The sequence below is a fragment of the Cervus canadensis genome, chromosome 1 (assembly GCF_019320065.1).
Source record: "Cervus canadensis isolate Bull #8, Minnesota chromosome 1, ASM1932006v1, whole genome shotgun sequence".
In the NCBI taxonomy this organism is placed as follows: domain Eukaryota; kingdom Metazoa; phylum Chordata; class Mammalia; order Artiodactyla; family Cervidae; genus Cervus; species Cervus canadensis.
This window is the reverse complement of record NC_057386.1, coordinates 59,422,740-59,436,024: the sequence shown is the minus strand read 5'-3', so window position 1 is coordinate 59,436,024 and position 13,285 is coordinate 59,422,740. Positions and strand designations below refer to the sequence as shown.

The window sequence follows — 13,285 nt, the reverse complement described above, 5'->3', positions numbered from 1 at the left end:
GGAGAAGACCCTGAGGCTGAGAAAGATTGATGGCAGGAGGAGACAGAGGATGAGATGGTTGGATGGCATAACCGACTGAATGGGCATGAGGTTGAGTAAACTCCGCAAGTTGGTGATGGACAGGGAGGACTGGCTGTTGCAGTTCATGGGGTCACAAAGAGTTGGACAGGACTGAGCGACTGAACTGAAGTGAAATTCAATACAGGGGTATAACTACAGACACAAATGACATTATTATAAAATTTAGTGAGGTTTAGAATATGAGTTACCATCATAATTGAAGGGGATGGCAGGGAAAAAAAAATCATGTAGGACTTAATATTTGAGGGAGGCTTTTTCTTTCTTTTCTTTTCTTTCTTTCTTTTTCTTTCTTTCTTTCTTTTTTTTTTTTTTTTTGAGAAAGCCTTTTTACCATGAGTACGATTTTGACAGTTAAGCTTCAATCTGCATATGGTTGCTGTTGTTTAGTCACTAAGTCTTCTGTGACTCTTTGACCTCATAGGCTGTAGCCATGCTCCTCTGTCCATGCAATTTCATAGGTAAGAATACAAGAATAGGTGGCCATTTCCTCCTCGAAGATCTCTTTCTGACCCAGAGATCAAACCTGTGTCTCTTGCACTTGGCAAGTGGGTTCTTTATCATTGAGCCTCAGAGAAGTCTCTACCATCTACACATACTGCTATGGAAATCAAATTAATTAACAAAGAAGCTCAGTGAATTTCATTTATAAATTTTCACAAAAGAGTGCTGCAATATATAATCAAAAGCTTATCCAATACTGAGTATAATTGTAATAACAAAATGAGAGACAAAGTATAAGAATATGAAATATAGAATATTATATGAAGGGTAAACCTACTCCTGAGGAAAAAATATAAAAGTTCAAATTTATTTCATTTAGCCTATTTCCTATTGGTAGATATTTAGATTATTTTCAATAGCTTGCCCCTCATGCTGGGAAAGATTGTAGGTGGAAGAAGAAGGGGATGTCAGAGGATGAGATGGTTGGATGGCATCACTGGCTCAATGGACACAAGTCTGAGTAAGCTCCAGGAGTTGGTGATGGACAGGGAAGCCTGACGTGCTTCAGTGCATGGGGTTCCAAAGAGTAGTACACAGCTGAACAAATGATTATACACAACTGAACTGGACTGATTATAAGCTCTGATGCAATGAATACTTTGAAAGTGGTAAACATTTTCAGGTTCAATTGCTAGATGTAGAATTACTGGTTTAAATGATACTTGCATATTTAATTTTCAAATCCCAGATGAATATTATATTTCATTCAAATATTAGCAAATTATCTTCCATAAAGGATACTAATTTAAATTTATACCAACAATGAATGAGAGTGAAAAAAAAAAAAAGTCAACCTTGAAATGACAAAGAATTAGACATATGTAACAGGACCTGGCTCTAACATTAGCCTCTGGCCCAATTTTGTGGTTGAGGCTTTATTGCCTGTAGAATTAGGGAACACCCATATTAAACTGACTTGTCCATTAGTTAAAATTAAAGGTCAATAAACAAGGTAGAAAAGTTGTCAGCCTCAGTTTCATATTTTCTTAAGAAAGAAATTTCCTGCTAATCATTTTTCTAAAAGCATTTTTCACATCTTTGTTCCTTAGACTGTAAATCAGGGGGTTCAGCATAGGTATAATCAATGTATAGAACACAGAGGTCATTTTATCAATATCCAGTGAATGGCCAGCACTGGGACGCAAATAAATGAAGATCAGGGTACCATGGTAAATAGAGACCACAGTCAGATGGGAAGCACAAGTGGAGAATCCTTTTTTTCTTCCGTCAGCAGACCCTGTTTTAAGAATGGCTGCTATGATGAGGATATAAGAGAGGAGAACTGTTAGAAGGCAGAGGGCTTCCACTAAACTAGCGAAGACCACCAGTACAACGTCATGGATGTAGGTGTCAGTGCAGGACAGAGAGAAGAGAGGGGAGATGTCACAAAAGAAATGGTTAATTTCACTGGAGCAGAAAGACAGGTGAAAGATATTAGTGGTGTGAATCACTGAGCTCATGGTGCCCCCTAAAAATGCTCCAACTGCAAGCTGGCAGCAAATCCTCTTGGACATAATAATGGTGTAAAGCAGGGGGTTACAGATGGCTATGTACCGGTCATAAGCCATAACAATCAAGATAAAAGATTCTGTGTCCACCAACCAGCAGAAGAAATATAACTGTGCAGCACAGCCATTGTAAGAAATGGTCTTCTTATCAGAAATTAAGTCCACAAGTAACTTGGGGGCAATGACTGAAGAGTAGCAGGTGTCTATGAAAGACAAGATGCGGAGAAAAAAGTACATAGGGGTGTGCGAAGGGGGACTGGCTGTGATTAATAAAATCATCCCAAGGTTGCCCATCAGAGTAACAGAGTAGATGGACAAAAACACAGCAAAAAGAACACTCTGCAGTTCTGGGTGGTCACTGAATCCCAAGAGAAAGAAGTGTGTCTTCACAGTGCTGTTCTCCAACACCATTCTTGACAGGGTTCCTGGAGGTTGAAATTTCAGGAGGGTACAGACGGGGATGTTGATAATAACCTGAAGAGTAGCTACAAATGAAAATAATTAAAGTAGTTAGAATAGTAATTCTAAATACACTTGGGCACCCTCATAACACTTAGACATAAGTAAAGTAAGTTTAATATAAGCATAGTTTTTCAACTGAAATACCTTTTTTTTTTTTTAATTAGTTAATTACTTTAGTTTTTAATGTTTGGCAGAGATATGTAGCTTGCAGGACCTTAGTTCCCTATGAGCAATGAAACCCATCTACTTTATACTGAAAGCACAGAGTCCTAACCACTGGATGACCAGGGAATTCCCTGAGATAGTTTATTTAATTGAATTGATCATTTACACTTTTATTTCATAAAAGTGTATTAAATGAGACACCATCAAACCAGTGGGTGAACTCTGAATTCTTTAATGTCATCAACTCTCTCATCTGTCACCAAGGTCAAGTGATTGAGCTTAGTCAACTCTCTCATCTGTCACCAAGGTCAAGTGATTGAGCTTAGTTTCATTGCTACATAGCAAACTGAGTAACTAGTCTCTCTTTCTCTTTGTGGTGTTTTTATTTACACAGCAAATAGATAGCATTTCTGTTTCAGCTGAAGCCTTATACATGTAGAGGAGTAGAAGTTCTTTATTTCTAACCTTGAGCTGAGAATTTACCTCTGAGGACTAAAGAAACTAGTTAAAGTTTCTTGAAATCCACTGACAAAATAGAAATAGGTAAGATTCAGAATTAGTTCTGTAAATAACTAAATCCTAACTCTGTCACTTAGCAGTTATAAAGTCTTCTGCAGGCCAAGTAATCACAATATTTCAGCTTCATCACCTATAAAATGAAAAGGACAGTGCCTTCCTCATCAAATTGTGTTAAACTTCCTTTTAGGCTCAATATCTTCACCATCTTGTTCATTCACAGTTCTAAAGTGGGCAATATAGTAATTCGGAGGAATTCCATATATCTACTTTATGTTATCTGAAATCCAAGCTATGAAATACAACTAGAGAAATCCAAATGCTTGCATATTTATTAAATTCATCTAGGCAATACAATAATAATATTCAGGAATATTGGATGGCCCCTTTGATTAAAATTATAAAAGATGTTACAAATGCTCACCTACCCACCTCTCTATATTATCTCTGCATTTCCTTTCCATTGCTTTAGTCCACAGTTCTGTAAATTGTAGGTAACCCATAGCAATTCAAGTGACACTTGTCTATAGACAGGCACATTTTGCCTAGGATAGAGATAATTGATTTCTCTCTCTGCTGATGGCAAAAATCCAGCTTTACATCTATTTGTCAGTTTATTTGTGAATTCCTGATTTATAATATTGTGGTTCTTTAAATTATGTTGTGTGCATTTTATAAGATGTTACATATTGAATAAAGTAAGTAAAATCTTTGATGCCTATGCATGCTATATGCACTATTATTGTTGTTTAGTCACTAAGTAGTGTCTGATTCTTTAGGACTCCATGGACTGTAGCATGCCAGGCTTCCCTGTACCTCACTGTCTCCTGCCTACAAAAGTTAAAGATAAGTTAAATATGTGTGCATATATGTTATATACACAAATATATTTTTTCTTTAACAATTCACATTATTCATGGTTCCTACAAACTCAGTATTTAAATAACTTCAGATTTGAATACAGTTTCATTTTCATCTCATATGTTCTGTCTCAGAACATAATCTAAGCACATTACCAAAATCATAACCTCCCATCCTATCCTTAATTTGTTCCAAGTTCTTAACAAAACTAAATGTCATATTAAAACCGTGTATACATTCAGAGTTAATAAGCACAATACAACTATCTGTGAAGCTATCTTTTTGGGTACAGAAAATGAACTACAGACACAATAATAATTGTAGATTCTGCATTGCTCAGCACCTATTTTTCTGCATCTGTTCTGTTTCTAGGTGGATTAGGTAAATTCTGGGTAAATGTGTGTATCTGACATTAATACATCTACATCTTATAATTTTCAAAGTAAACTTTCTCATCTAATTTAAGTCTCACAGTTCTTTAAACAGGGCTGATCATCTCTCAGTTTTATTGAGAAGGAACTGATGATTTCAGCCCAATGAACAGTCCAGGACGGCATAGCTTTGCAATCAAAGAACAGGTCCTGAGTTTGGACATTCTGTACACTGGACATTCTTCAATAAACACTACCTTTCCAGAAATTGAAATGTTAGAAAAGGTGGAGCTTGGAAGGTTACTGTAAATAATATAGTTATTTCCCCAAAACTCAATGTGCTCACCTGCCAGGGAAGTCCTTAGTCACTTTTTCTTTTTTCCTTTTATTTTAATTTCTTTAAACTTTTTGTTTTTTATTGAGGTATATCTGATTGACCAACAATGTAGTGGTAGTTTTAGGTGAACAGAGAAGGACTCAGCCATACACATGCAAGTATCCATTCCCCCTCAAACTCTCCTCTCATCCAGGCAACCACATAACATTACACAGAGTTCCCAGTGCTATACAGTAGGTCCTTGCTGATAATCCATTTTAAATACAGCAGTGTGTACATGTTCATCACCAAATCCCATTCTCCTTCCCCCTACTCTTTTCCACTGGTAACCATAAGTTCATTCTTTAAGTCTGTGCATCTCTTTCTGTTTTTTATAAGTTCATTTGTATTAATTATTTTTCAGTTCTGCATAAAAAGGATGCCATATGATATTTCTCCTTCTCTGTCTGAGTTACTTCACTCAGCATGACACTGTCTAGGTCCATGCTTCTGCAAATGTCATTATTTCATTACTTTTAATGGTTGAGTAATATCATTACCTTTTATTTATTTTTTTTAGAGATGGTGATTAATTTGATCTGTTAATGAAAGAGGATAACTCATGTACAATTCTTTAGTTTTAACTGAATGATACATGTTTCAACTGATGTCAAATTGACAAATACCGCAGAGGAAGTACCACCTAGAAGGAGGTATAGAACTTAATTCAGGTGAGAGGACATGGTGAGATACTACAGCAAAGTAAGTCTTGAAGTCATCAAACATATGAATATTTTGATGGAAATAATATATAGCTGTGGTCTTCAAACTTTAGAACACGTGAGAATTACTGGTAGAGATCTTCAGAAATTCAGTTCCAGCATCCTTTCCCATTTCTATAATATTTCTTTCTTGCTGTTTTTCAGTCACTCAGTCATGTCTCTGCAAGCCCATGGACTGTGGCAGCCAGGCTTCCCTGTCCCTCACTATCTCCCTGAGCTTGCTCTGATTCATGTCCATTGAGTCGGTGATACTATCTAACCGTCTAATCCTCTGCCGCCCTCTTCTCCTTTTGCCTTCAGTCTTTTCCAGTGTCTTAGTCTTTTCCAATGAGTCAGCTCTTCTCATCAGGTGGCCAGAGTACTGGAGCTTCAGCTTCAGCATCAGTCCTTCAATGAATATTCAGGGTTGATTTCCTTTAGGATTGACTGGTTTGGTCTCTTTGCTGTCCAAGGGGCCCTCAAGAGTTTTCTTTAGCACCACAATTTGAAAGCATCAATTCTTTAGCACTCAGCATGCTTTATGGTCCAACTCTCACATCTTTACATGAGTACTGGAAAAGCTATAACTTTGACTATGGATTTTTGTCAGCAAAGTAATCATTTTACTTTTTAATATGCTGTCTAGGTTTGTCATAGCTTTCCTTGCAAGGAGCAAGCATCTTTTAATTTTAATAATTTTTCTAGACATCAGGATATCTAGGTAAGAGCCTGAAAATCTTTTTTTTTTTTTCACAAGTAATCTAAATGATTTTGATGCAGGTGGCCCAGGACACCCTTTGAGATCTTTCAGAAACTATAAGAAGAGCCCAGTATGAAGCCAGAGAAATGCTTAGAACTCTAAGCAGTAGGAAGGACTGTGGATCAAATCCCCAAAATTGTTAGGAAATACAAAAATAAGATTATAGCATAACCAGAGCTTAGGACTCTGGTCCAAGAGCAAGGGGCTGGCATGGATCAGGTCATTATATTTTAAACATTATTTTTTCTTCTCCCTTAAAGTCAGCCCTCTTATCTGCCTGAGTCTTTTCACTGTGTATTGATAGTTGTTGATATCAATGCATTACTATAAGATAGGACAAACACTATAATATAAAAATCAGTTCAGATTTAATTGATTTAATTTAATTCATCCATTCTTAAAAAATAAATAATATATAATTGCACAATATTTAATTCTGATTCCTAATCATAGTCCAGTAATGGTGAGCTTTGTTTTAAGGATTGCTGTTGTTGTTTAGTTGCCAAGTTTTGTCCTACTCTTTTGTGACCCCGGGGATTGTAGTCCACCAGGCTTCTCTGTCTTTGCAGTTTCCCAGGCAAGAATGCTGCATTGGGTTGCCATTTCCTTCTCCAGGGGATCTTCCTGACCCAGAGATCAAATGCAATCAAATCTGCATTGTCAGGCAGATTCTTTAACACTATCATGTGTCAAACAGTAGGTTTTTGTTTCTGCTGTTGTTTCTGTTAGATATATTTTCAGAATTTAAAACCTATATTACCCTAATTATGTTTATCCTCAAAACATCAGTTTCTATGTGTAAAATAAGTGAGCTTCCCTAGTGGCTCAGAGAAGAAAAGTCTGCCTGCAATACAGGAGACCTAGGTTCGATCTCTAGGTTGGGAAGATTCCCTGGAGAAGGAAATAGCAGTATTCTTGCCTGGCCAAACCCATGGACCAAGGAGTCTGGCAGATTATAGTTCATGGGACCTCAAAGAGTCAGACATAACTGAGCTGTTAGCAAAAAAAAAAATAAAAAAAAAGTAAGATAAGCACTTAAACTCCCATAAAGTTCTAATAGCCTAGCAGATTATTATCTATTTCATTCACCTTCTTTCTACACTCTTGTCAGTATTAGTTCATTTTTCACTGGAAAAATCAATTTTAGCACTTAAATATTTAAAAAGAAAATTGATCCATTGTCTAATTTTTACAACACATTTGGGCAGGTCTTCTGTATTCATAGAAGAAATCTGTGCCTTCCTTGGGAAGGCTGAAGTTCCTTAGGGTGATGCAAGACCTTTTATATGTTTCTTTGAAGCTTTTGACATTAGCTTTGTAATCTCAAATCTCATGATCACACACTCTGATATACAAATCCCAACGAGAAAACTTACCTGAGCAATTAGATTTCTACTGAGGAGTTGAGTAAACACAAAGGAAATGATGTAGTGTGTTTTTCTATATCTTAAGAATATCTCACACAAAAATATATTATGACTTTCAAAATGGTAGATTATTATACATAAAACTGGAGGAAGATACTTACTATTTGATTTAACCTGTTCAAAGCAATTTATCAGTTAATAGAAGTTCTATGTGACAGAACAGTGGGACAAACTGAAATGAAGCCAAATGTACCTATACAGGCATTGAGAATTAGAAGATTTTTAAGTAAACATTGTCAACTAGAAAATAACATAGTCATAACCTGAAGGTAGAGTTTTTGAGATTAGCTTTCTAATCTCAGATATCAGGATCACACACTCTGATATCCAAATCCCAATGGGAACACTTACCTGAGCAATTAGAGTTGTACCGAGGAGTCAGGTAAACACAAAGGAAATGATGTAATGTGTTTTTCTATTTCTTAAGAACATCTCAAGCAAAAATATATTATGACTTTCAAAATGGTAGATTAATATACATAAAATTGATGGGAATGTTAGGGACTCTAAGACCAGGAGGCAGCATCTCAGTAGTCATGAGAAAACAACTTCAAGGTGGCAGGAGGGGGAGTCAGGCTTTATATAAGTTTGCAACAAAGGGGACAGGGAATCTGAACATCAGGGATTATTGTGAGGTAGAGAAAATCAGATATCAAGTTAAGGAATTTATCATTCTTCTTCATACAGAAAGACGCAAGCCTCTGGGTTCACTGAATTCATTCCTTCCATATACACTTCAGCTCAATTCAGTTCAGTAGCTCAGTCCTGTCCAGGCCCCATGGACTGCAGCATGCCAGGCTTCCTTGCCCATCACCAACTCCCAGAGCTTGCTATCTGGGGCCAAATTCTCTCTCCTGATTATTTGCATCCTTAATTCCCCGTTCACCTTAAGAAGTGGCCGATGTGGCAGATGGCTGCTGCTTGCATTCCCTGAGCTCCTTAGTGAACACCTGTGGGGGTGGCAGCATCAGCTGGCTCTTGGTTTGGGAGCCCTCAGTCACATTTGGAGGCCAGAAATCACAGATGGCTGTGACATTTCTTGTTTATCAATATGACAGCAGGCATTTCATTTCACTGTATGTAGGTAGAAAGTCAATGATGAATGACATTGACTCCAATATGTGTTATCTGTGGATCACGTTCAAGTGGAATTTTGGCAGTCCAAGGCCAGGAAGTACCGAGAATTTTAACTCAATAAAAACACTTACTCTATGTAGGCATGCTAGCTGGTACTCTGGGTACAAAACAGAGAAAGAAAGGATTAATTGAATCCATATGAAGAATTTGGTAAGCAGAAAATAGTGAATGAGAGACAATACAGGAAAAAAATAAATAAATAAGAAATTGAGTGGAGATTGAAAAGTTCATGGATTGATATCGAAGGATTTAAATGTGATTTAGAGCAATGATGCCTGTGTGTGTATTGGGGGGCTGGGGGGTGGTGGCTCCTTGATGGTTTAATGGTAAAGAATCCGCTTGCCAATACAGGAGCCACAGGAGACAGGGGTTCAATCCTTGGGTTGGGAAGATCTTCTGGAGGAGGAAACGGCAACCCACTCCAGTATTCTTGCTTGGGGAATCCAATGGACAGAGGAGCCTGGTGGGCTGCAGTCCATAGGATCACAAAGAATCAGACACAACTGAGTGGGCACACACATACAGTAAAATGAAGCACAATAAAATTATAAGGGAATGAGAAATTCACATGAATTCCTACAATTTGCAGGTAAGAGAGTGGCCAGATTATTTATGTAAAGCCACTTAAAGAAATGCAGAAGAACCTTTTTGTGTTTGCTTTTCAGACGAGTTGGAGGAGCAGTCAGTGTGCCCCCATTACTCCAGATGGGGTAGAGGGGAGCCTTGTACAGTGGACAGTGCCCTGTCTATAAAACCAAACCTCAGCTCACCCATGGCAGTGGGAACTACACTACAGAGAGGGTTCTGTCCACACAGATCAGTGGTGACATAGGCTTGGCAAGTGCAGGCTTCCAGTGGGAAAGAAGGAAACAATAGCCTGAGGGTGATGAGAACCAAACGCTTTGTCTTAAACAGCAGACAATGGTGTTAGGAATGCAAGTGTGTGCTTAATTAATTGTTTTTTCCTGCACTGGCAGGTAGAGATTCTTTACCTCTTTAGTCACACCAGTATACATATATATATATATATATACATGGCTTAGCAGGAAACACTGGTTTAATCCCTGGGTCAGAAAGATCTCCAGAAGAAGGAAATGGCAGCCCATTCCAGTATCCTTGCCTGGAAAATCCCATGGACAGAGACACATGGCTATAGTCCATAAGGTCACGAAGGAGTCACACATGATTTAATGATTAAATAACAGCAAACATATACAAGCAAAGTAATATGAATCACTTTTCTGTACACCTGAAACTAATAAAGCATTATAGCTATATTTCAATAAAAAATAAAAAGATTTCCAAGAACCTAAAATTGTTTTTTTTTTCATTTATCTTTATTAGTTGGAGGCTAATTACAAAAAAAAAATATGGTTTATTTTTACAGCTGGATTAATTGCTAATTGGATACCAGGAAAACAGAACATTACAATTTTATTCAGAATATTATTCCAATTTATTTATTTCATGGTGATATAGAGAGACTGTATAAATCATGACACATGGATGTTAATATACCTACGACTTTGTTCTCCCCTGCCTGCATCTCCCCCACACCACAAGGGACATACATTTTAACAACTCTTCGTTTACAATTTAAATTACATCAATAGAACATTCAGTTTCTTTCTTTTATTATTTTTTTATTTTTATATATTTATATATATAAATGTATATTCATATATATTTTTATATATTTATTATTTATTATTTTTATTTTATTTAACTAGTGTAATGCTATGAACCCACTGGGGAGATAAAGTTGTCCACTGAAAAAAGGCACAAACTAAAAGTTGAGAGTTAAATTGTATTTGGCAGACATTCTGAGGGCTTCAAGTCTGGGACACAGCATCTCAGATACTGCTAAGAAACTGTTCTGCAGAGGCAAGTTCTGAAGAGGCAAGGGGGAGCCAGGAGAGATAGAAGATTTTGCAACAAAAGATCAGACAATCAGAACACCAAAATATTAGTGTTAATAAAAGAAAACCAGATAAACTAAAGAATTTAGCACTTTTTCTGTTTATGGGAAGGTGCAACAGTTTGGAGTCACTGACATTATTCATTTGACATGCACCTTAGATATCTTGAGAGTCCCTTGGACTGCAAGGAGATCCAACCAGTCCATTCTAAAGGAAATCAGTCCTGAATATTCATTGGAAGGACTGATGTTGAAGCTGAAACTCCCATACTTTGGCCACCTGATGCGAAGGACTCACTCATTGGAAAAGACCCTAATGCTGGGAAAGATTGAAGGCGGGAGGAGAATGGGACAACAGAAGATGAGATGGTTAGATGGCATCACCGACTCAAATGGACATGAGTTTCAGTAAGCTACAGGAGTTGGTGATGGACAGGGAGGCCTGGCATGCTGCATTCGATCGAAAAGAGTTGGCCACGACTGAGCGACTGAACTGAACTGAACTGATCTTAGCTATCTGGGGCCAGCCTATCTTGAGAAAGCCTATTCTGTGCTTTCTCATCCTGAGTGTCCTCAGGGCTCACTGACCAGGCAGCTGTGTTATGGCAGCTTCATGATTGCAACCTCCTTTGTTTACTGATGTGGCAGGCAATAGTTTTCATTAACAAAGTCCTCTCCAGTGACTTCTAGAAAATCAGGGTATGTTTGATGATAATAACTGAAACAGAATGAAGAGAAACTGAGTAGATTTCTACATCAAATAATTCCTATCCCAAATTCTCATTTTTGCTTAAGGCAAAAGAAAACAAATGCAGATGGATTTCACCTAAAGTGAACACACTAGAATGAAATTAAGGAAAGGATTATTTTTTTAATAAATTTACAAAGGTTCAATTTTCTATTAGTTTTTCATGCTAATTCATTCATCTATTCAATGAATATTTGTGAATTGCATCCTGAGGCTAAGCATTGTAAATGAGTAGACAGCAGTGAATTAGACAGGAAGGGCCAAATTTTTATGGAATATTTAGTCAAGGAAGAGAGATTTCTCATTCCATCTTACTTACAAATCATTTGCTTTTAAGTGTTATGATGGAGCTTTGTTAGGGTGATACAAATACATGAAAAGGATAAAAATAAACCTAATTTGACCCACTAACACTCCTATTCAGCTCAGCAAGATTATTAAGCCTATTTTTAAAAGTAAATAAATAAATAGGAGCCTTTAGGAAGGTAAGTCAAATTAACATGGGTGAGGGGTTACTCTGTGCATGACATCTCACTAAGACTTCTCCAAGAAAAGAAAAAGGAGGTGTAAAAAAATCCTCTCTGCAAAACAGAAAAGTGATCCTATTACTACTCTTCCTTAGTTTGGAGAGTTTAGTGTAATGACTGTTCCCTAAACTGATTTAGGTGACAATGTAAGTAGTGGAAAATATTCAGAAGCTGTACTAGAAAGACTATAAGAATCTATGTCAAAGTTCCTGTGCTTCTTCTCTTAGAATCTTTAAATACTTTCAGATGAAATTACTGTATCACCCAGAACATAATTTAGTGCTTATTGCTTTTTTTAGGGCACCTTTTACGTCCTTATTCCTTAAGCTGTAGATCAGTGGGTTCAACATGGGGATGACAACTGTGTAAAAGACAGAGGCCATTTTGTCTGTGTCCATGGAGTAACTGGAGCTGGGTCTGAAATACATGAACAGGAGTATGCCATGAAATATAGCCACAACGGTTAAGTGGGAGGCACATGTAGAGAAGGCTTTGTGTCTCACCTCTGTTGAGTTCATCCTAAAGATGGTTGCTATGTAACTGTAGGAGAGGAGGAAAGTGATAATGCTGGTGCCCACAATACAGCCAATAAAAGTGAACATCACAATCTCATTGATGGGTGTATCTGAGGAGGAGAGGGCTAGTAATGGTGGGATGTCACAGAAAAAGTGATTGATGATATTGGAATTGCAGAATGATGACCGAAATGTACAACAGGTGTGGACTGCCAAATCAACCAAGCCTATGATGTAGGCAATAATCACAAGCTGGGTACAGATTCCCCTGGACATGGCAATTGTATAAAGAAGTGGATTGCAAATGGCTATATAACAGTCACAAGCCATGACAGCCAACATGAGACATTCCACATCTGCAAAGGCTCCAAAAAAGTACATCTGCATGGCACATATATCATATGGAATCCTTTTTTTGCTCAGATAAGAAATCAGCCAGAATCTTGGGAGAGATAGTAGAAGAATAGCAGATGTCACAGAAGGACAGATTGCTCAGGAAATAATACATGGATGTGTGCAGTCTGGGGTCCACCTTGATCAGCAGGATCATCCCAACATTGGCAACCGCAGTCACACCATAAGCCAGCAGGAAGAGCAGGAAGAGCCCCTGGTGCACATCTTGTCTACTGGAAAGTCCTAAGAATATGAAGTCAGTAAACACAGTGCAGTTCTCAGCAGTCATCCCTCACACATGAAAATTCCTGGTTATGA

General features: G+C 37.5%; 1 protein-coding gene and 1 pseudogene across 1 annotated transcript; both read right to left on the bottom strand.

Moving 5' to 3' along the window:
- Positions 1-1,568: 1,568 nt before the first annotated feature.
- LOC122451895 (olfactory receptor 5I1-like) lies at positions 1,569-2,501 on the bottom strand. Its single transcript, XM_043485009.1, has one exon. It carries the CDS (start codon positions 2,499-2,501, stop codon positions 1,569-1,571), a length of 933 nt encoding a protein of 310 aa, XP_043340944.1.
- A 9,818-nt stretch (positions 2,502-12,319) lies between these two features.
- On the bottom strand, positions 12,320-13,256 carry LOC122451841 (annotated as a pseudogene).
- Positions 13,257-13,285: the final 29 nt, after the last annotated feature.

Excerpts from the sequence above, each read along its gene's own strand:
- LOC122451895 (XM_043485009.1), bottom strand. The coding sequence starts at position 2,501 with ATGGTGTTGGAGAACAGCACTGTGAAGACACACTTCTTTCTCTTGGGA.